General features: G+C 42.2%; 1 protein-coding gene across 5 annotated transcripts in view; it reads right to left on the bottom strand.

Moving 5' to 3' along the window:
• Positions 1-24392, bottom strand: part of NPAS2 (neuronal PAS domain protein 2) — a 104271-nt gene that overhangs the window by 40043 nt on the left and 39836 nt on the right. For all 5 annotated transcript variants that reach the window (XM_066176595.1, XM_066176598.1, XM_066176599.1 and 2 more), the window contains exons 2-5: positions 14264-14317; positions 9241-9389; positions 5947-6038; positions 2569-2658 (exon numbers count right to left, since the gene is read on the bottom strand). In XM_066176595.1, the coding sequence (XP_066032692.1) occupies positions 2569-2658; positions 5947-6038; positions 9241-9389; positions 14264-14317 (385 nt within the window). The remainder of the gene's footprint in view (positions 1-2568; positions 2659-5946; positions 6039-9240; positions 9390-14263; positions 14318-24392) is intronic.

Raw genomic sequence — 24392 nt, 5'->3', positions numbered from 1 at the left:
AAATGAGACAGGTTTCTTTCCCATCACCACAGAAAATAAAGATGGCTATGCACTTGTGTGCTGGGATTTGGCCCCTGTATCAACCTGTATGTCCTGACTGATTCCCACTGCTACCCTGTAACAGCAACACAGCATGCTTAACTTTTGTACACTGTAAGGTGCTGTGTCCTGGATTTTTCCACCCTGACATTTACTTTAAGCACCCAATACAGCAGAGCAGCTCCTTGAGTTTCACTGGGTAGCCCCTGATGAGAAATCTCAACCCTGCCAGGGACCCTCTGGAAAAGTAAGCAAGAAGGGACAGGGAGCACTGTTCTCAAGAGACTGCGTATTCTTGGGAGTCATAGTGTACCATCTGATTGGCAAATGCTATAAGTTGTAATCAGATTTCAATGAGTTCACTTCAGTTAGAGTCATCTTTACCATGTGAGCTAGACTTCTCAACTGACCTACAAGTAGTCTCCAGATCTTGTTAAAAAAAATAAAATTAAAATTACAACAGAGAAGTTTGTGCTTAAAAATTCCCCATGGAAGTAAGGGAAGCTGTGTTAAAGAGAGCCACATATATTTGTTCTCAGCATTGGAGACTTTCATGATTTTAATGAAAGAAAATACATCAGTTTTCTTAACAGGAGCCCTCAGAGAGCCATGCTCTGCATTCTGCCCAGTTTTGCTTTCCTTTCATTGCTCAAAGCAGAAGATTTGCAGAGTATTTTTTCCCTGTTGTCACAGAGGAAAAAGAATTGGTGTTTTGTCCCTCAAACAGTGACTGAATTTAGCTTACAAATAGATCCTCGAGGTAAACAAAATAAGCCACATAGATTTTCCAGATAGCACTGTGATCAGTTTTAAAACTTAAAAAAAACAAATTGCAAGGACAACAGAAGACTAAAATACCCAGTGTGCACCTAGACGCACTCTCAGCTGGGCCCCTGACCATGGCGATTTGCCAACCTGGGGTAGGCAGAAGCCTTTACTCCTTGTTCAGTTGTGGCCTCTGGGATGCTTCCTCTCCATGTGTGAGCTGGTGGGGCATTTGTTACGCATTACCACTCCAACAGCTCCAGGAAGGTCTGCTCTACCTCCAGCCCTGCCAGGTTAGTCCCTGACTTGGACTGCCATGTGCTGCTTCTATGCAAATAAAAAGTAATGTCCATCTTCATCCTTATTTTGGGCTGGATACCATGTAACATTATCACACAAAGCATGTCTTTGGGAGAGAAAACCAATTTATTTTCTGATGGTCCAACTCAGGAATCATAAAGCAGAATCTAACCATGTTCAGTCAGGGCTTCAAGTTTTAGGCACAGGATGTGAAATGTGTCTTCCCGAAGAGGAACACATTCCCACAGCAGATCTCTCATCTCCACTAAGAATCAGCATTTGGAAAAGATATCAATGACACCTCCAAATGACGAAAGGCAAGGAAATTTCATGGAAATCAGTAAGTGTAAGAAAACCCTGCGTGTAGGACAGAGCTCTCCCCACCCCTGAAATGAGGCAAATGTCAGAAAATAGTCAAGTACTGGTCTTCTAAACTGTTGAGGATGAAAGAAAACTGAAATAAATACACTCAATTCAATCTGTTGTTGCATAGCAATATTTTTGCATTTACCAGGAGCTCTCTTTCATCAAGTTCCTTTTGTCTCAGAAGAAAGTAATTTTTTTCCTTATTCCAGCAAGGTTGTGTTGTGAAATACATTTGTCTGGGCGGAAAACATAACACATATCTGGTGAAAACTAAATGAGAGAAGGAGAATTGTAATTTTCTTAAGAACATGGCATGGGGTAGTACAATAATGATTTGGCAGCTAATTTTTTCTCCTGGGCATGTATTTATTTGAGACCAGGATACTGAAAATGAGTGTGAAGATTAATCCGTAGTTATTGTGCCGTTTCTCCTAGAGCAGCCTTAGCAACAGGAGCAGGGTTTGGAGCAGCCCCCCACCCCTGCTCCTCCAGCCCAAGCCAATGCACATGGGAGTGTCTTCTGGAGCAGCACACAGAAAAAGCAGCTAAATGTGCCAGAGCATTGGCTGGACTGGTGTAGGGATGCACCCAGCACCAGCTCCAGCAGCACCTCCTGGGAGCATCCTGCGCTCCCCTTGGGAAAGCACAGCGGAGCTGCAGGGAGAGCTCGTCAGCAGCCTCTGGCTAACTCCACATTCAATGGGGTTTTTGTCCTTTACCTCCCTGGGAGCAGAATAAGGCCCTAACAAGCTTCTCACTGGGCTGCCAGCAGCACTGGTGCTATTCTCTACTAGCTTAGAAATCAGAGATGAAAAGGATCAGCCAGGTCACCCTGTCCCTCCCCTGGCCAGACTATTCCTGCAGAGCTTTTTCCATTGAAGCTGAAGTGCCTCATAGCAACAAAATCCTGAAGGGTATGAATCAGATAGAGAGAGCGCAGAGCTGAGCAACAGCAGCAGCCAGCATAATGCAGGGACAAACTCCTTCACCACATTTGCAGGAAAACACCATCCCCAGCACCGTTTTACATCTGTTTCTAAAAGTGCAGTGCCCAATTCTACAATGTGTAGTAGAAAAGCCAATGCCAGAATTACTCACCGGTAAATGCCCTAGTAGAGGTGTGATGCTGTCAGACACATAGATGATGCTTCCACCTGTGGTGACTGCTATAATGAAGCCGTCTAATGCCTAAGGAAAACGGAGAAGTCGAGAGTGCTTTAACACTGAGTAATGAGTGGTGTAAACAGGACATCTCATCATGAGTTGATCAAGACAGTTTGACTTCGGCACCATATTGTTATCGAGTCGTAGGAATGTTATCTCAAGTTTCAGAACAGTAATTCTCTGATTTTACAGTCTGATTTAACTTTTACAAGACTCTTTGTAGTCTAGTAAAACTTACTATTGAAGCAACAAAGGGCTCACAGGAACATTTCATGTCTCAGTTTTTAAATTAATCACACATTTTAATAATGCAAAATGACTAAGACTGGATCCCTTGGAAGTTATTAAAATGAACATTTGAGCTCTGTGTAAATATCAAAGGACGATGAAAGGATGCAGTCCTATCTCAAAATGGTACTTCTCTGCAAACCCCATAAATCTCAGTTTGTATTAATGTAACATTGTATATTACTGGGCTTTCATGTAAGTAAAAGCAATGCAAATGATCAAATAATCCTTAGCCTGAGTTTTAATTGAGTGATTTATTTTAAAGGTCATGGTATTAGATTACTCATTCCAAGAGAAATTCACCCTTCTGCAGAGTTTCTTCCTCACTTTGGTCCCATCTTGTGGTAGGCCCCTTCACTCCTGAAATGTCAGCCTTATCCCCACCCTCTGCACAGGAGCAAATTCACCTTCAAAATGAGTCTCTTCTTTAGTCTGAGCTGCCAAGTTTTGAGCTAAGTTTTGTTCAAAATTAAACCTAGGGAGGTTTTGAGATCTAAGGCAAGATTAACTTAATTTTTCGGGGATTCTCCTCAGAGTGAACTAAAGCTAGCTGATCTTTAGATTACCATAAGGAGAGCATCTCAAAAAATTAAGACACAACAGTAAGTGCTCAGAGAATATATTAAAACCTTCCCATTGTCATTAGGGAGTCACCAGTGAGGCTCCCACCCTTCAAGCAAGTGGAGCAAGTCTGAGTCCTTCCTGTCAGTTCCCTGATGTTCAGGTGTCAGTGTTGCCAGCAGTATTTGGGCAGCAAAGGCACTGCAAGCACGAGTGAATCAGAGCAGGGTTTGACTGTACTCCAGTGCCCATACCTGCTCAGGAGACAGGTGTACTGCAAACAGCCTGATCAGAGAGCCACGGTGCTACAAAACCGTACCACAAATCCAGGCCTGCCTCCAAGCCGGACTTGCAGTTGATCTTGTAAGCAACAGCACATCCTTCCCCCCCATGGCTTCAATAAGGGAAAGAATTCTGAGAACACTGGAAAATGCTAATTGTTAAAAAAAAAAAAAAAAAAAAAGGAAAACACAAAGCCTTGAATAAAGACACAAACATATGTTCCTTTTTCCAGAGAATGCTGAGCACCCACAACTATTTAAGTCAATAGGAATCTGCTGGTGCTTCAATGTTTTGAAAAGCAAGTCAATAACTTATACCCCAGTAGAAGAGTGTGTGTTTAGCATCTCTGAAAACCCTCCAGCTGCTATAGTTAGTTTGATTTTGTTAATCTAGGTGCAGAGAATATGTTTTTCTTTAGTGCAGTACATTCAAGCTGTTTTCTAAAAAAGCACGATAGCTGTTAACCCATAGAAGAGAGCAGTGGTTTTACAAGGCAGTAGGATCGTGCATGTTACTATGGTGAAGGTTGTTAGTTTTTAAAAAATCAAGTCTTTATTTCATATCCAATGCAAATTACACACAGTGACTCATATCAGAACTCTGTGGTAAAATCAAGTTAATGTGTGCATAGCTCTGTTTTTATTTACTTGCAACTGGACATTCCAACATTAAGAGAGCATTTTCCTCTTCAAAGGTTTTTCTTTTGCATCAGTCCTAGACAGACAAACAGAGCCTAATGCCCACTGAAATTTGGTGACAGCCTTTTCAATGTGGTAAGGAAAGGCCATTTTCAGGAAAGCTGATATATTACTGCAGTCAATTATGCCTTGAGTCTTTTTGAATTAGTGCTTGGAAAAAAACCCTCCCCATCTTTTAATAACAGGATGGGAAAAACTTCAAGCAGTCTTGTCCAAATGCTAATAAAATAAGATTAGTAGAAAGGGAAAATAGCAGGGAATGATGAGCATCTGGCACAAGAGGACATACCAATACCCAATGTTATCTTGAAGGGCATGGAAAATCACAGTAGCAAGAAGGTGATTTATAAGCTGGGAAACCAAAAGTGATTGTTTTAATCTAAAATTGTGTAGCATACAAGTAGAATCAACAAAGGCCCAGCCTGTCAAAACAACAGTCAATTTATTGCTATCTGAGGGACATATTTCAGTGCAGACTGAAGGAGTTATGTGTGTTAAGTTCCTGTGCACAGAGATGGAAATGGGTGGTTGTCAGAGCAATGGGAGCAAAGTGTCTCATAAAACTGGTCCAGGGGAGTCTCATCACAACAAATTGCAATGGCCAAACACTGCCAGTCCCTGGGAGCCAGCAACGTGCCCCGGCTTTATGCCACTCCTTGGTGGTGAAGTTGTACCCCAACACCCTTCCCTGCTCACCACCAGAGCCTGGATCATGTGCCATGTTCACATCATTTGTGGAAGGACAAGAAGCTTGTTCTCAAAGGACACTGTGGGGCTATGCAACATCCACGTGTTTAATACAGGAGAAGACCCTTGCTAAGGGCAGTTCTAGCTATTACTGAGAGAGAAAAATGCATTCTAGCAACTCATTTGCTTTTCATTTTGAACCTACATAAACACCATTGAGCTGCCTTCCTTCAAATCCCAGCTAGCATTAAAAGAACCTATGCTGTAACTTAAAAAATATGATTGCAAAATGCTAGAATAAGAAGTGTTTGATAAGGGCCTTGCAAATCAGAGTGGAAGTACCAACTGTATCAAGCCAAGAGGAGCTGTCAGGCTTCACCTGCTTGTTCAGCACCTAGCACTAGAGGGACGTGACACCACTGCGTTTCAGGTGCTAGTCTTGCATAAATATTAGATGCTAATAACGCCTTCCTAGAACAGGAGAAAAATGGCCATGTGCCCTTTACCTCACCTCTGTTTGTGAAAAAAAACATAACCTGTGATTTGAATCTTTGTCCTGAACTGCTTTTCTTGGGAGCTGCTGCACAGCTTTGCAGGCTGTGGCAGCACAGCACAACGTTACAGCTGAGAGGGAAGAGCAACAAGTGGGAACTTTAATCCCAGTGACAGCTCTGCTTGATGGTCAAATACAGCAGTTCCCAAAACCTCCTCTTTTGGAACTGCAGGTAACAGTTTATTCTAAATGCATGGACATGAGTGCTAGACAAAATTAGGAAAGGTATATACGTATGTTTACCTCCAACATCAGCTGGGTGAATTCTTCATTGCTGAGAAATGAAGGTTTCCAGTCCTGCTGAATTTCAGAAATCTCCGTCTGTGCTGAGACTTCTAGACAAATAGAATATTTACACCTTTAAAAGTCAAATTAAATTCTACCTTGCAATATTACATATGAGTTGCTATGAAAAGAGAGAAATAACCTTTGTATTCAAAAATTGCAGTTTTCAAGCCCGAAATGTTTTCCTCATTTTTTACTCAAATCAACTTGTACTGACTTCAGTTGGAGCATGTATTCACAAGGCCATTGGCCTCAAGCAGCATTACTGGGGTATTGATCAAAAGATAAAACCACTTTGCATGAAATTAAAATCAAGGCAAGGATTAGCACGTGTCAAATTGCTATTTACAGTTTGCAGCTTCAAAATTAGGATGCTAGAGAGGGTTCAACCTATAGCTTCTGTGCCAAACAGAACAGCAAGAATGCTCCTCCAGAGGAGCTCGAAAGGGCTGTGACCCCAAACTGCAGAGCGATTGCTGTTTCCCGAAAGGAGAGCAAATCACAAGCATTTGCAGCAGCTTTACACCTGTGTTACTGCCACCACTCTCTCCCTACCTTCAGCCACATGGTGCAGGGAAGCCCAGGAGAAGGAATGGATCACCAGCATCTGATCCCAAATCCAGTGCGGAGGGCAGGGCCTCCTCTGCTGTCAGTCCATAAGGCCTCAAGAGGAGATGTGATCCACTGCTGTCCAGTTCTGACCCCATGGCAGCCTGCAGAGGGCTTGCTCCTAGAGGGCTTTCCATGGAGGGGTGCAGACACACCGGGATAACAACTCACAGCTTTGCACTGAAACTGGGGACCATACTAGATAGCTGGTTGTACTGTTTGCCTTTGGAAACAGTCACTTGTGTTAGCTCTGAGTCAGACAGGATTCTGGTGGACAGCTCTAATTTAGAGAAACTTGAGCTGGTTTAGTTTGCTGCTCACTCTGCTTCTCTAGGACTGTGCCCTCACTCAGCTCTAGTAGTGAGGGGATGGTGAGCACAGACTGTCTTCTCTTTTCAGCACCTCCTGCTAATTAATCCTGTTGATTAACACTTCCAGAGCATGCAACACTCAGTGCTCTGTATTCGGAGCACATAGGCAAACTGGCCAGAGAAACGCAAATGGATAAACGATACTAAAGACAGTAAATTTCCACGAGTGCCTGTGCATTTTGTCACCAAGAAAGAGATCAAAGCCTCTGTTCAGGCTGTATGAGTGGAGATACAGCCATTTGCTCCTACCAGCTCATTCAACCCTCTTTCTGCACTGCTGTGGGCTGTCACTGGTAGCACAGCAACTCTCCACAGCCCCCATGGATTTACACACAGGTTTGAAAAACAGACTAAGGAAAAAGAGTCCATTGGATTTTTTAAGTAGTCTCAGAATACAGGATACTTTCAGCAGATCTGTAGCTTGGAAAAGCCAAAGTACATGAAATGGTGACTGTTGGGAGAATACTTGAGATTTGGGAGATTCTGTGGATTATAATGAAGGAGGCTGTTTATGAAGGAAAAAATTGAACATTTACCTTCTCCTCTGTTTTGACTAAAATCTTGGTTTAGCCTACCAAACAGAAGGCCAGTATGACTCAATAAACCAGATCCAAAGTATGCTGAGGATAACCAACACTTATAAATGCTGATGGTTTGTAATATGTTGGGTTTTTTTTGTGACTACTAATCTGGTTTAAAAATAGACAACACTGGCTTTTTTTAGCAAGTGCACAAACCCCAGTCACATTTTGACCTACTTGCTGTGGAAAGATTTGTGACTGTTAGCTTTCTTTCACCTAGTTGTTTTTCAAGCAAAAGCACCTTTTGGAGCAAATTATTTGGACCTTCAACTACACTTACACACTTATTTCAAATCTTAGGTGATTGTTCTTTGCTTAGCTTTATAATTGAGCATATTCATATCTTCCTTTGTCTTGGACAGCTAAAAAAAAAGGGAAGCTATTACTATAATATTTTAGAAGTGTATATAACTATTAAACCTTGAGATGTCCTGGTCATTCCCTCCTGTACAAAACCATAGATTAATGGTTTGACTCATTGGTCTTAAATGTCTTTTCCAACCTAAACAAATAAATGATTCTATCCTGTCTGTGGTAAAAATTCATTTAAGGAGAAACTGCACTCTAATGACAAAACCATTATAATTAGTTCCTCAGTAAGACTGACATTCGTGACTCCATTTTGTTGCAAGCTATGATATAAGTTTTAATGGTCTTTCCTGTTACACCCGGAGTTCTCCAGGGTGCATGAGGGAGGTGCTGGATGAGCCAAGATAAGCCAGGCAACATGGCGCATCATCTTTTGAGACCCCTTTCTGCTTTCGGGGACCAGGGGCATTCCCCACAGTCACCCACTGAAACCTCTTCCTCATAGGGGGAGAGCAGGAGAGCCCCATTTTAAACCAGTGCCCTGATTTACACAGGAGAAGCACTTCAATTGACCACTACTGGTGGGTGTCAAAGCATCAGGAAGGCCACAGTGCACATTCCTCCCTCTGAGCAGAAACTAGACCAAAGAGAGTAGATCAGGAGGGTCAGAAATCTCCTCTGCCCTCTTTGAAGGTACATTTCTAGGGGATTTAACTGTCACTGGTGCAAGCATTTTAAAAAATAAACTCCCGGCTTTCCGATGCTGAATTTCACTACTGCAATTGGATGCTGTGCACATGTGATGTAGCTTCTGCTTGTGCAAACCGAGTGAAGCATGTCAACTATCTGTGGATGCAATTTGCTGATGCCAGCTTCAAAAACAGAGGCGCTTTCTGGTTTGAGTTTTCTACTCAGTGTTGAAAATTGAGTCCTACACAGTCCACTGAGGAGCTGGGGTGCTGAACAGATTGCTTCCCTGCACTTTTTCTGCAGAGAAACAGGGGTGAATGCTTTACTCTTCTGCTCAGAATATTGCAAATTTCAAGTAAGGGAATCTTCCTTCTGCTCCCAAATCTCTCTTGTTCAAAGCATCTGTCTTCCTCCTAAGTGCTGCAGGGCACTGTTGCCCTCTTTCCCTCAGCTGCTGCCATTTGGCCCCTTCTCTAGCAGGTTGAGAGTCATCTTCAACTGATGAGCAAACAAGGAGATGGATTTGGGCAGCACAGCGTCTGCAAATGATCTTTTTTGATGAGATAGAAAAAACCTCAAATACCTTATGTTGGCACTTTTAGGGCCCTCGAGCCATTCTGATAATCACTGAAGGAAACAGGATATTATAGTAACTGTCTGGCGAGTGCATGAAGAGCTACACTAAATCTTACCATTGTGTTTCTGCAGAAAGCCAATGACTTTTTCCAGCACAGTAGTTTTGTCCATTTTGCGAGTGTTGCCTGGAAGCATGGAGCTGAGCTCTTTGATGAGAACATTGAACTGATCGCGCCTCTTCTTCTCAGACTTGTTACGCGAAGCCCTGTAGACAGGGGAAAAGAAACAAAGGATGAGCAGACCAAGAATGGAAATGATCATGCACCTGCTCTTTGCAATCTGTATACATAAAATTAGCTTGCTGCATGCGTTAGCATGCGACAATTGACACTGGACTCCAGCAAAGCTGCAGAAGCAAGTAGGAGGCAACATTCCCACCTCCTGCTCTTGCCTTTGAGCCACCTTTAGCGCCCAGTGGAGAGATGGAGGTTCTGCTCACTCCTCTGTGCTGCCTCTGGACACTCTGGCTGAGCTTATCAGGAAATTGTGGCTGAGCTTATCAGGACAACATTGAGCTTGTAGTTGAGCTCTGTCCATCTCCCGGACATATGCAGGATCTTAAAAATTCATGCAGTCTCTGGGAGGCACTCAGAGTGAGAAGAAATAGGAATACTATGACAACAGTAAAATTGTCCATGAAGAAGAAGAGTGGAGACTGGATCATACCCATCTGTGAAGTCTTCACAGAAGAGACGGAGCCCAGTCCAGCAGCCGTCGCACTGGAGCTGGAATGATCTAGAAGGACCTGCCCACTTTGGTCACAGGTGCTCTGCCTACCTACAGGCTGGCAGAGAAGAATCAGGATGTTGTCCTCCAGTCATTAAGATCAGAGACCTGAGTAGAAGTTGCTGCAGCTCCCATTTGGTTTGTATGCCACTTTTTTCAGTCCCCTTTCCAAGGTCACAAGGACAAGCAGGAGACAGGGCATCAGCATGGATTGGGTCTGATGCTGGGATGCATTGCCAGACTTGGGGTCTTGGAAGTGCCAGCAGTGCTTGCCCTTAATCTCTGTGTGCCACTGGGAAAATGAGTGTCAGTGCCCCAAGTCTCTAGGTTTAAAACGAAGACTCTACAGCTTTCTTCAACGGTCTCGTCTGTTTAGCTTGCAGATTCCTCAGAGAGAGCCTGCTTCTGCTGCTGTGTTTCAAGAGCTCAAAGGAAAAAAGGATCTGATTTCATCTGGGGTGTTTTGGCACCATCATAATACTGTCATTAAGGCTGTTGATAATCTTTTCAGCATGCGCACTCTGTTTTTTTTTTAACTCTATGTCGATCTGTACACATGCGTTTTCTGACTTGTTCTCATGAATATAACAACTGTTTGACTCAAAGCTTATCACCTGGACTTCTGTATCCATCTGGAAATAGAAATAAGTATAGCCCAGTACGTCTGTTTGTTTTTCTGCAATGTCCTCAAGCAGACGAGATTTGCCTCGTCAATTACGCAAAGATCTAAAAATCTGGTTACACGTAGATGGGAAAGAAAAGCCAAGAGGCCAGTTCTCACTCTGAGTTTCTCAGTCCCAGCTACCTCTGCTGTGCCTCAAAGCAGTTCTGGATGCACACTGCTGAAAATCAGAGCTGAATTTAGCCCAGCATCTACATCCCCTGCGAGGACCAGAATGGTAATAAACATTTTCAGCAGAGAAATCACTACAGAGGCTTCTGGATGTTACTACTGACAGAGGGGTAATTTTTGTTTGTCTTGCTCTCAGCCCTGAACACACTTGGAGATACACTGGATAGAAGCCAATGCTTGATTATTTTACAGCTTTGAACACAAGAGATTGGGTGGATACTGCCTGACTGATTTCAGCTTGCTCTTATTACACTGCAAAAGGCTGTCAGAACAAGATGTGAAAAGCTTCAGCCTTATCCTATTTTTCTACAGTTCAGGACAACGTTAAGAATATCAACATTTTACTTCCTCATAATTCAATCCTCAGTTCATTTTAAACTTAAAGAGTCCAGATTTCCCTGAAAATAAAATAAACTACCAACTGTTAATAGGGAATGTGTTGCTTAAAAGAAAAAGAAAAAGAAAAAGAAAAAGAAAAAGAAAAAGAAAAAGAAAAAGAAAAAGAAAAAGAAAAAGAAAAAGAAAAAGAAAAAGAAAAAGAAAAAGAAAAAGAAAAAGAAAAAGAAAAAGAAAAAGAAAAAACCCTTCACAGAAATATAAAGTATCTATTTTTAACACTTGACATTTTATTCACAAAGGAAATATAAAAAACTCCTCTAGTGGAAATAATTCTACCAAGATATGAATCGATGATCACAGTAAAGTTTTGAAAAGGAAAAAAATGAGAAAAGATTGGAAAAAATGATAAAAACTATCCCTACACAGTTGAAAATACTTTGTTTAGTAGAGTTATAAATGCATGAAGCAAGATAGTTTTCATCATTTCCCTTTGAAGATAATTTCCTAGCCTTGCTTACTTCACTGCTAGGGCATACAATTACAGTAAGCCCAAACGACCTCTGTCTTAATTCCATACTACTTGTCCCAGTTCTCCTCCCTCCTTGCTACTCCACACAGATTATAGCATATTCAAGGGGAAGGAGGAGATACAGTATGAATAACTCCAGGACTTTTAGTGCATACAGCTAAAGGTAGTACAGAACAGCCTGAATTCAGAATGATCAAAATCAACAATTTAACAGCCATTTCTTATTTGCTTACATATATGCTGTTTGTTGTCTTAAACAGATACTGACTTGTAGATGCTACATTTTGCTAATTTACAATGGAATGTGACTTTACACTAAATTTCAGATTTCTTCTGGCTGTCCAGTGGAGTGTGTTATATATGCATCAATGCAAGTAACTGTACCACATACCTTCATTCAGAGTCTTAAATTTACTTTTTATTTCAGTGGTAAATGGCAGGTAGTAGTCTTCATGATTAAGCACTTTCTCATGGCTCACTTCAAGCTGGTTTTGGTTGGAATTTGGAATTCAACTGAATTGCAAAAAAAGTATTTTAAAATTATATACTATTAAAGCAAACTGAAAGAAGAGCAAACAGAGAAAAAAGTGCACAAAGCACACCTTTTGTTTAGAATTAATAAATCTCCATAACCAAAATAAATCTCATCTAGCATCAAAGAACTGAAAATGAAACTATGGCTTCTGATCTCAGATCAGAAAACCTTCACATAGGTCTTCAATGCTCCCAAGTGTGGTGCCATCATATCCACATTTTAGTCCTCAGGTCTTCGGAGTTGTGCATTAGGGAGTCAGGCGATGCAGAACAGGGCTCAACTTAACCAGTGTTCTTCCTGAAGGAAGAGTTATATATCTTGGCCAGATACCGAACACCTGGCACAGGTGGGAGTGCAAATGCCTCTTCTCAGGAGAGGCCGGATTTTTTCATGTCTGTGTAATACAACCTGACATGCCTAAAAAATTGCAGCAGATATACATGGTGTGTATGCGTATCTCTACACACGCCTAACCTGAGAAACTCAGCTTCTGGCTTGAGTCCATCCCAAAAACTGAGGTCCAGAAATTTTCAGTCTCACCTAGTTTTAAGAGAGAAAATAAAAGGAGAGAACAATTTCCTGGGCTTTTTAATCACTTCTGGTGTTTCTCAGTCCTTATAGCAAATAAAAGAAACAAAAAGCATTTCCCTTGTGGTACAGGACAGGTGAGAGTCCTCAGTTTACAAGACATAGCATCAAAATATTTATCAAATAGCTTCTCCTAAGTTTGACTCTCTCTGGAAGGAAACCTGTAGCTTTTAAATGAATCTGAACCATTCCAGTATAATGTATTAACTTTTGATCTTCATGAAGCATCTCATGATTTCAAACTCAATTTCAACTTTAGCTTTATTTCTAAAAAGCAAAATGAACTCAAACTACAATTTGAAAAAGCAGTTTCCTTTTTTAATTTTTAAAGTTATAACTTTTTTATGCACCCTGATAGAGGCCTGCCCCAGGGTACGACAAAAATTCCTTCTGGGAACAAACGGCATGAAAACCATACCAGATGGTGATGACAATTGCCGATAGCGAGGATACGTGTTATCCTATTTTTTCATATATGCATTCATTTTAATGCAATTTTTTTACTAAACAATTAGCACACAAAAATCTTGAAGATGCTCAGGCCTTTAGTAGGTGAAGCAGTGCTGCAAGGTGGTCTCCTTTCTGCACCCTCCGAAAGGAAGCAAAGGGGAACAGCTGAGCCTGGCTGCAGCCTGTGCTGACCTATATTGGTGAGACAAAGCTGCAGGGAGGGAAAGAAGCGGAGAAGGAATCAAAAGAGATGAAACTGGATCAACTGCTTGTGCCTGGACTGGAAATACTCTCATTAGAGGGAACCAAGGGGAAAAATGTGGGCAACCTCTGGCTCTCTCTAAAGTAATTAAACTGCGGGCTGAGGCATTGATAACCTCAAATGCTTCCAAACTGCTTTTCTGCAAGATGCCGGTCAGCTCTGATAGTTATTAAGAGTTTCACTGCCACAGGTCTTCTGCCTTGAAACGCACCTTTTCTCTCCCAACAAAAGCTCCACAATGAATTCCCACCAACTGGGACTCAGTGGAGTACAGACTGTATGTGAATGTGGGTTTTTGCCAGTTTAAGGCTAACGTTTCGTGGTCTTTCTCTGCTCCGAAGGTAACTTCTGGGTATTTTCATTGCTGTGAGATAGGCACTGATGAATAAATGACCATTCTAATAGGGAGAAAACCCCACTATTTCAGTTATTTTTCTTTTGTAGAACGTATTTAAAGAAAAAATAAAAAACCACAACATTTTTATACACTCTGGAAGCTCAGATGATGTATTATAGTGGCAGAAGTATGTTGTTGGTTCTTCAGTTCTGATGTTCTGCAGTAATGTGAAGAAAACGATCAATGCCTTGGCTTTTTTAACATTTTCCACAGGAAACATTGCTAGATTATTTTCTTCTCACAGTGCAGCCAGGAGTAGGAGTCTGTGAATGGCATTCTTCAAGTTGTGTTTGACTGTGTTTTACTCTCTTGCTCTTTGTTTAATTGATTATGGATAAAACAGCTTCTGCAGCAACAAACATTATCAAGCTCATCACAGAGAGTTATAAAAGATACTTACCTCTTTGCCCTGTCTTTCTCATCTTCATCCATTAGATTGTCTAAGCAGTTTTGTCTGTTGAAGGAATGCAAGAATCATTATGAATTGTCATTTTGTTAGCTCTATTTGCAGGTTAATCTCAGAGTCACTATTTCAATTTAATAACACAGAGATGATATCCAGGTCAGATAAATGTGTCAGCAGTGCTCTGTGCCACAGTCCTTGATTTTAGGAAATATCCATTGAGGGTAACGTTATTCCTGAGCATTATGCTAGCCTTAGGGTCTCTAGCCAGGGATAAAGCCTCCCAGGCACCACGTGGTGCATCAGCACAGTACAAGAACAGTCACTTCTTGGGGATTTTTTTGTGTGGAGGTTACTCTCTGCAAACTTGTAGACTGGATGAGCCTGGGGTCTGCTCAAGCTGAAAAGCATTTTCACTGCTCCCATATTCCCACCAAAACCATCTTCAGTGCAAGAGTCAGCATCACTGATGCCTTTGACTTCTCAGGCTGCTCTTCCTACTGGGAAGCTTTTCATCCTCCTCTGTGGATCTTGACCCAAAGCCAAAAAAGATGGTAACTACTGAATTACATCTCAAATTCAAAGTACCTTTATAAATCCCACTGCCTGAGCCATACTTAAAAAACTCTTTTGCAGCCCAGTCAGACCACCTGCCCAGCCATGCTGGCACCAAGCATGACGACTGGCCCATCCCCATCACTCTTTTTGCTGATCTTCACAACATGTTGTGACCTCAGCTTTGTAGTTCAACTGCTCTAGCAGAGTGAGTTGTAAGGAGAAAAGGGTAAATTGTCTAAATTAAGTAAATTTGTGTAGGCAAGGCAAAGGGAAAAATACAAAAGCAGCCCAACTGAAGGCTGAGTGCCTCAGAAACATTTGTCACTAGCTCACTGCCCACTCTCCTTTGCTCTGTGACCTTATGAGAAAGTGATGCTTGATCTGTAACCACTTCAGCCCAAGAAGGAAGCTCTGGGCTACTGCACCTCTTATGGCATCTGGCACCCCTTTGGGGTACAAAATCCATGCGCTGCTGCATCCTACACAAATATTTTCTGAAACAGCAGCACAATGCCACTGGATATTGTCAAAGCCTCATTTTCAAAGCAGTGGTGTAATGACAGGCAATGATAACACTCTTTTCCAGCAATGTTTCTCATATAATGAGTCCTCAACATGTAAGACATGAATAAAATTGGAAGGGAGGAGGAAGGAAGTTAATTGCTAGGCTTTATTTAAGCCCATGTTATTTTCCACATGAGTCACACATAAATTTGACTGTTTAAAGAACATTTTATGAAAAAAAAACCAAAGTGAAAACGTAACTATAGTAAAAACAGGATTCTGTTACTAGTTCTCTAACAGCAATATTCTACCTGGTCATTACTCAACAGTTAGATAAGAACACAAAACTACCCCATAACATTTTATCAAATGAGTTATGAGGAATTAGAGCCACTGGTCACTGATTGGAGAGTAAAGCTACTACATATTGGCACTCCGCTCTTTAATGAAGGATCAGCAGGAAATATGAGGGCCAAGGGACTAGTTTTTTAGTCAAAACTGGTGAATTTAAGTTGTTGAATTCCATTATACAGAACAAAACAACAAATAATACCATGTAGTTTTTAGATTTTTTTTTTCAGATACTTGTTTTGACCTGCAAAACAGCCACAATCAGTCATGACTTTTGACTTGCAAGTCAGCTATATCATAATTCATATTTTGGACTAGGAAAATGTATAAACCCAGCGAAATTTTATTAACCAGTGTTTTACACATATTTTAGGTGTTTATTTGCTTAGTCCCATAATGAAACTGTTATCCCAACCACTGTGCTTTCAAACAATCCAGGCAAAAATGAAGTGACAATATTCAGTGTGTTTTGTTGTTATTTGCTCACTTATTGCAACCTATGCTATCCAAGAATACAGAAGGCATCGTTAAAATGGCAGGATTAGCCTTTAGGATTTTGCAGTGTTTCTTTGCTAAACCTTTGCTCAAAATCATAGAATCATAGGACATCGGGGGGTAGGAAGGGACCATAAAGATCATCCAGTCCCAATGGTGGGAGGACACCTTTCGCCAGACCAGGTTGCTCAAGGTGTTATCCAACCTGACCTTGAACACTACCAGGGCTGGGACATCCACAACCTCCGTGGGCAAGCTGTTCCAGTGTCTCACCACCCTCACAGCACAGCACAGCACAGCACAGCACAGCACAGCACAGCACAGCACAGCACAAGATGTTTTGTTGCATGCACACTTGTTGAATCTAGGGTATGACAATCAAAATGGGGCAGTATCAGCAGCAGAAGATGCTCACCCATAATCCCTAAAGGTCTTCCTCTGGTTGTAACAGATTCCCAACAGAAAGCAGGAATATGTGGGTAAGTGTGCTGAGTTGCTGTGAGGAAGGATGGAGGTGGATGAGACAGTCAGCATCAGTGCTGCTCAGCCCTGGCTCTTTTGGAGAAGCACAATGCACCCAATGGAAAGGGGCTTCCTACATCTGTACCCCGTAAACCATCAAGAAATTACACGGACAGGAAGCCTCTACTCTTGAGAGAGAGCAACAGATCTAACTGGTCTGTTCTGCCAAGGATTTGGCGAGATCTGTAAAGCAATTCATGGCCAGCTTCCAGTAAACAAGGTTTCTCGCTGACTGACATGAAATTCTGGACCTGCTGTGCTGTTGCTAGCGTGAGACAATATCTAATTGTCATTTTGCTTCTGTTTGCTCACATGGCAAAATCTCTAGAGCACTGTAAGCATTGCTAACAGGGTTTGCTAGTACATACGTACCATATGAAATTAAGACTGTTCTCAATAAAATAGATACATCAGAGGATACAACTGCTGCGAGCTGCTATTGCCATCCCTCGCCAGAACCCCACCAGAGCCTTCTCCTTACACCTTGACAGAGAAACCCACGGCATGGAGCTTAGGTGGTGCTTAGTGCAACCTGCTTGCTCTATGTTATCCTCCCAGTCCCCCAGCTATGAAGGTCCCAAACTGCAAACTGGAAACCTACTATCTCTTGGTCTAAGAGAAAATTCTGACTCATTGCAATGATGGAGGCAGGCAGTAAATACCAACGCTCTGTGCCACAGTTCCCCTGCAAAGAAGTGACATAAAAAAGCGAGTGGCACAAGTATTTCTCAAAATGTGAAGAATCCTTTCATGATAACAAAGGGAATTTGGAAACCTATAGGTAAGAGCATCACATAATGTAAGTCCTGCTGGCAGAGTATTTAACAGTGACAGTTACATTTGAAGCTTCATTAGTATCATCACTATCATCAAGGAGGGAAGACTATCACCCAAAAAGATGGGAACTACTTGGAACAAAGAGGAGAAAGCTCACGTAATTCCATGAGGGAGGTACTCAGACAAACACACAGAAAGATGCATATCCACAGTAGGGAAGTAGGGAAGAATGGCATTTTAGAAACAAAAGACTGGCTAAAACCGTTAACCGTGTAACCCCGGCTTAGTTATCAGATGGAGAATTATAGCACAAACATCCCCCCCACATTCATTCACACAATGAATAGTTGCTTGGGAAAGAAGTAATTAAGGCAGAGTGCCAGCTCACTCCAGGGACTCTCCAGAAGAAAGGTTGCACATGTTTATTTTGATACAGTCTATTCCCAGTGGACACAGAGCTTGCACTATAAAAAAATCATCTGGCACTGATCACCTTATCCTGTGCTAGAAACATGTTTTTTATTGAGCTAAGCTACTACTTTTCTGGGCTGGTACTACTTTTCTGGTTGGTTTCACTCCTTCCTGCCCTACTGCTCAAAGGGATATGCTGGTAGACACTCAAATGCAGGTAATCAGTTGTTGATTTCCCACTGAGTTGCCACAAGGCCAGCTAATAGTTCTTACAAATCAGCCTGATATTTATCAAGAATTTTTCATCACATTCATTTAACTCAGCTGAATTAAATCGGAGATGTAAATTTCTTTCAGAGGTCCTGAGATGTGCCTGGGAGACCTTTGTGAGAAATCAGTGTGTTTGTACTTCCCTGGCCCTCATATTTGGCAGCTCAAGGAAAAGACTGGGCTTTTCCTCCTCTTCCCTCTCTGGCAAGGTGGGGTGTCTGCCTCCATCACCTCACAGGTCTTCCTGGGTATTCCACCATTTTTCCTGTACAGGTATGGTCAGCCCTGGGGAGAAGGGTGTTCCCACCCACTGCAGACACACCATATGAGCCTTACACCACACACCTCATCCTCAGACCACTTGGGATGCTGGTACGATGCAACCAATCCTAATTAAAGATGATGATATTGCACTTGGAGAACAATCCTCTCAAAGACAGGGTTGAATGGAAAACCGGGATACTGGGATGAGACACCTTGAACTATCCCTCTGACTTCTGGGCCGACCCTTCCCAACAAATGCTATCTTTGTGAAGGAGGAAGGAACAGAGCAAGGGCAGGGCAGACATGCTCCCATGCCTTCCACACACATCGCTCAGCCTCCAGGGCCCGTCTCTGCTCAGCATTGCTCCTGTTCTGCCTCAACAGGGAGCTACTGTCCCATCCCCCCTTTGAAGGGGAGCAAAAGGCTGTTAGCAGAGGTCAGTGTAATACAGAAGGCACATGGATATGCTTGGTGGGGTTCAGGATTCAAAGACCCTGAACCAGATCCAGCCACGCATGGCATCCTGTGCTTAGTGACTAGGATCCAATACATAGGAAGAAGGCACTAAAAGAGAGTAGAGGCTCTAGGCATGATCCAGGGGCACAGTTTCAAGGCACCCACTAGCACAGGGGACAGCGTAGCTTGGACACTGTGCTGGCATCACTGATCACTGCCAGATGCCCTGCCCAGGGATGAGGAACTAGGTCTGACAGGCACTGTGGTTGGACAATGGCATCATCCCATGGCTGTTCCACAGTGCGGGTTAGATGGGACTTGCCCACCCTGGGGAGAACCACTGTGGCTAGGAACTCTACCTGCTTCCCCACAGCTAAGCAGAGCTCTGAAATGAATCACACTAACAAGTGAAGTATTTCCCTTCCAAGCCCTGCTGGAAGGCAAAGAGAAAGATCAGCAAACAGGAAGCAGCAGGAAAGGTCACAGAGTGACAAGTAAGAAATGACCATCTGACCATTTTAAGCACCTTGTTCCAAGTTTCTGTAACATGGATGAAGCACCCCGATATCCCACCAGGAAGCATACAGTGTGAACACACAGCGGAAGGATTTGTACAAACACAAATCAGAACAAATCAACAGATTCATAGATGCATCAAACTGAACTGTACCACTCCATTCTCTTTTTTCAGATATAAACCTATGAACTGTTAGAAGAACATGCTGGAGTCCATAATTAAATATGTCACATTCCCAACCATAGCAATAAAAATTGATTTGTCAAAATGTGAACAGACTAGCCTTTAGAAAACTTAAGATAGTAAAAATTCACTTTCCTGATGATATACATGGTTATTTGAGAAAGATATGTGGCTTTTTAGTGGAAGAATGGCAGTCTGGAGTCACCATGGATCATGTCATGCTGAGATTGTTATGGGAATTACTGTTTTTAGGAGTGAAGGAAAAATCCAGAAGCATCATAAAGTATCCAGCTTTAAGAGTTTTTGCCTGACAGTGTATAGTGAGGTCTTCCTGCACTCAGTAGGTTACTACACTTGGTTTACACTAGAGATGATGTTTAGAGGCTTCAAAAAAAGAAGGAAAATTTTTGAGAAAATACTGGACTTCATGAACCTCAGGGGCTGTTTCATGTTTCATACATATGTGTACAATGAATCCTTAGATGGTAAAGGCTTAAAGCAAACAGACATTAAAAACAATCCACATGTGGACAGTAAAAATAATGCAATTTGACAGAAATGAATGCTCACCTCTTCTGAACTGGGGATGATAGAAAGATGCTCATAGGTAATAGAGCTGAGTATTAAGAGATTATGATGAAAAAAAATAAAGGTTCAGAGCATATTCTGGTTTTATTCTTTACAGTACCTCCGTTTAGTGGAAAGGGGTATTATTTTCCACATGTCAGAAACCTTGACCTATTGCCATGTGTTAGACAGCCTGCCCCCTCCACTCTGGTACCAGCAGAATTTTGGGATGTGCAGCCTGCGATCCCTCTGTAGATGCAATTCACATCGGTTTAAGTCAGGAGCGAGACGGCTGACGTCAGCAATGCCGTGCTGGAGTGTGGCCACGGTGAGAGGCATCTTTTATCTCCGGCTTGTGAGCAGCGTGTAAAGTTTTGTGCAGTGTTTGGATCTCTGATGAAGATCAGTACATACATGCTCGTTATCTTCCTCACTGTTATTATTGCTACGGAACGACTAAAGCCATTCAGAATTTAGTGAACAGGCTGTGAATCCCCATGTTCAACCGCTGCTCTGCTCTCCCCTCGCACGGCTGGAAACAGAAAGGCAAACAAATTAAACTAACATTAATCAGCAAAGACTGCCATCTGTATAACTCAGAGCACTTCTCCGCGTGCCCGTCCCCTTCCAGCAATGCTAAACAGGATTAGCCTTCCGTGGGCGGATGGGGAAAGTAGGTCAGTTCGGTAACATCGCTGCGTGTGATGAACGGAGGAGGATGTGACTGCAGTGGTCTGCTGGCAGCTCTCTTGCCTTCTGTATGAGCCAGGAGACGAAGCACCTGGGCTTGTCATGGGGCACACGAGGTGGCTCAGACCCTACATCCCTGCACGGTGACACCTGACGTTTGTAGGATTAGGGATGTGGCAAAGCCTGATGCTTAGAAGTTAGTAGGTGCATTTCAACAAGGAAACTGAGGCACAGGGCAGCTAAATGCTTAGTTATTACTAGTTTGTATACAGCCAAATATTCATCAAAGCTTACACATAAGCCAAAGTGGCAAGGGATGGTAAATCACCCGGCGGAGGTATTGTCTTTCTGTATTGACTTCATTGGGTATATAGAGATGGTGGCAGGAAAGCCAAAGCTCACCTCAAGTGACACCTGCAGGTCATGACAAGGGCAACAAGAAGAGCTCCTGCTGCTGTATCAGTAGTGAAAGGTTGAACAATGAAAATGCAGGACTGCTGCAGTACTGGAGGTGTGTGAGGGGGTGAATTAGTGAGAGCAAAACAGGTAAGGCTGATGCCTGCTTTGAGGCAGTCTTCACCAGCAAGGTCTCCCAGCCTCCGTGTTGGAAGCAGGGACAGGGAGAAGCAGAAGCACCAGCAACAGGTGAGGATCAACTCAGGGATCTTGAGGAAGCCTGGGAGAAGTTGACCATACAAGTTGATAGGGACTGACTACTTGCATCCTAAGGAAATCACTCCCCTTTAATTAGTTCCTATATTACATATATTCTTGAAATATATTTTTTTGTGCTTTTGGTCTCTGTACCAGAAATAGCTTGGGCACTGTCTCCCCTACACTGACATTGTTCCTGCTTTATAAACAGATACATATGTCGACACTGTATGTCTGTATGCCAGGTGTTTGTCATGCCACTTCTAGATGTTATTATAAAAAAAAAAAAATCACTTTATGATAGAATTAGGAAAAAAAAAAAAAAAAAAAAAAAAAAAAAAAAAAAAAAAAAAAAAGAAAGAAAAAGGCCTCTCAGGAGAATGGCCCTTGACTGTAAAACCTGTTTTTCTTCTCTCTCTACTTCTCATGTTCCTAATCTGTTTTAGGTATTTATAAAACTTTAATCCTCATAGTATCAAAAGTCCCAAATGTTCAAAGACTTTAAATGTGCTTAACTCAATGCTGCTATAAGAAGGCCCTCATGTATGTGTATCTTTGCAAAATGCAGGTCAAAATGTGGAGGTAGAGCTGCACAGATTATTTTGCAGTTATTAGCTCTGAAACCTTCCCTTGAAAATGGTCTCAGTTATAAAGTACTTTTAGTTGTAAGAATCTGTTTATGTTCTTCTGCAAATATTTAAATAAGTAGAATAATGTAACATTTGACCTATGAACTTCTGATGGTCAAATGCTCAGCTGATACAGGCAAAATATGCAAGTATACTACTATAAAGATTTATTTGTCAAAAACGCAAGGATTTTTATTTTGTTTGACGTGAACTACCTGTGAAACACCAATCCAAGCAGAAAATTAGTCTTTCAATGGGGCTGTTACCAGTCATTCTCTTAGTTTTCTGGCAGCAACAGTCTTGACAAGATCATTTTTACTCCTTCCATACGATTAAACAGGCTATGGTGGCACTGGAATGCAAAGCAAGATGTCCAGGAGCTGACATGGTTTGGTCTCACTCCCCCTACTTCTTTGATTGTTAAGTGTTACTCCCTCCACCTCTTTCTTTGTTGAGTGATTATGGATGGCTCTCAAATAACCAAATTACACTTCTTTTAAAAGGCTCTGGATCTAGAAGTAACTTCGCTAACAGAAAACATTGTTCTAGAAAGAAATTCTGAATTTATGACAGCGTTATTCAATTAATTGTCACAATTTACACCAGCTGTGATCATTCCCTCCATACGTAAGATGCTGAAACAACAGACTACATGTTTCTGTGGAGATTTCATCAGGAAAGCAGAAACTAAACACGAAGCCACATCTCCTTCAAGTTTTAGGCACCTATCCTGATGTGGCATCTCCTTCTTCATTTAACAGGACCTAGGATGGAGGGCTGTCCTCTCTCAGTGTCCTTGCCATCTCCCTGCCCATGTGCGATTTGTTTGCTTCTTCAAACCAACAAATATTGGAGGGCCAAGCTCCAAGGAGAAGACTGGGACTTGAGCCAGGCAGTGAGTGCTCTCCTCAGCCCTCCCCATTTTCATGGGCATCGCAGCATGGTGACACCCATGGGTGCTCAGCTGCTCTGCCACTGATGGGGTTGGAGGTGGGAGGCGTGAGGGGACAATGTGACTGTCCCTGCAGACACCCTGCAAGACTACTTCCCTGTTCCATGCAAGAGGTAAAGCTGTGGCCTAGATCTGCTGGTGACAGATAAAAAATCCCTGCACAATGTTACAGAAACAAATACAGATATCAACATCAATAATCCCATCACTTTTGTGTTAACAGCTTGATAACACATCTGCTTATAACTCACACACTGCACTAAATTTTCTGCTCTACAGTAACTATCATATTCCTGTCAGCAGAACTAAATATTTAATCATCTGGGGAGATGAATCATGAAAAGCTGTTTGGGGGAGATATTTTTAAATGGACAATTTGTTGTCATTTAATTTTGAGAACTTGCTGTCTCTTTCTCTTCAGAAGGGACCCTTGCAAGCCTGTGACCATACAGATTATTGCTCTGTACCACTTGCTGTCTCCCTTGCAGGTAACACAACCTACAGAGTGTTAAGGTCATTTCTGACCAGAGCAAGGCAGGAGGCTTCAGGGTTTGCCTGGGCATCCCTAAGCCTAAAGACAACAAGGATAGAGACACACAACCTGCCGGATTGCATGACACTTCGGGGAGGAACGTTCTCTAGTTGCAGTCTCCCAGTTTTCTGTCTAAGTCCATAAACCTGCCAAGAGGTCAGCTACAGCATCAGACCAAGGCGGCACCTGTATTTTGTTCCACCTTGGACAATTATGCCCTTGAGTCCCTCCTGTCTCAGACTGAGCCACACTCCAGCTACGTGCAAAGTACTGCTTTTCTCAGACTCTTCATGCTACCAGTGGTTCCCATTCCTACAAAGATAAAGTTTCTCCAGCGTGATGTAAAATTCAAATCAGGTTTTACAAAATGAATCTCTAAGGAAAAAGGATAATTATTAAAGAGCTTCGTTAGTGCTTTGCAATCTTAATTATGACAATTATATTTTTGTAGCTAATATAACTGAAATCCTGCTTTTAAATCCCATTAATGAGCATTTTTAATCCCTCTCCTACTGGGCCAACAAAACCATAATGTTGAACTTTATATTTACACAGGACACTATTTTTAATAAAAATGACGCACTGTTTACTGAGAGTTTCCATTCCCTTTTATCTGCATTTCAAAGGTGCACCTTCTCCCAATACACAAGAAATTAAGAAAAGCAAAGATGGATGCAGCAGCTTGGTCTCGATTTCCCTTCTTGGCAACAAGAGGGCACAGTCTCTAAGCCAGGATGGCAGTAGGCTGTGGATATTGGCTGCCATCAGGAGTCAGTGACACCACTGCTCCATT

Source organism: Chamaea fasciata, unplaced genomic scaffold, assembly GCF_029207755.1.
Source record: "Chamaea fasciata isolate MVZ Bird 193981 ecotype frontalis unplaced genomic scaffold, bChaFas1.0.hap1 SCAF_2, whole genome shotgun sequence".
In the NCBI taxonomy this organism is placed as follows: domain Eukaryota; kingdom Metazoa; phylum Chordata; class Aves; order Passeriformes; family Sylviidae; genus Chamaea; species Chamaea fasciata.
This window is presented reverse-complemented; position numbering and strand designations above follow the sequence as displayed.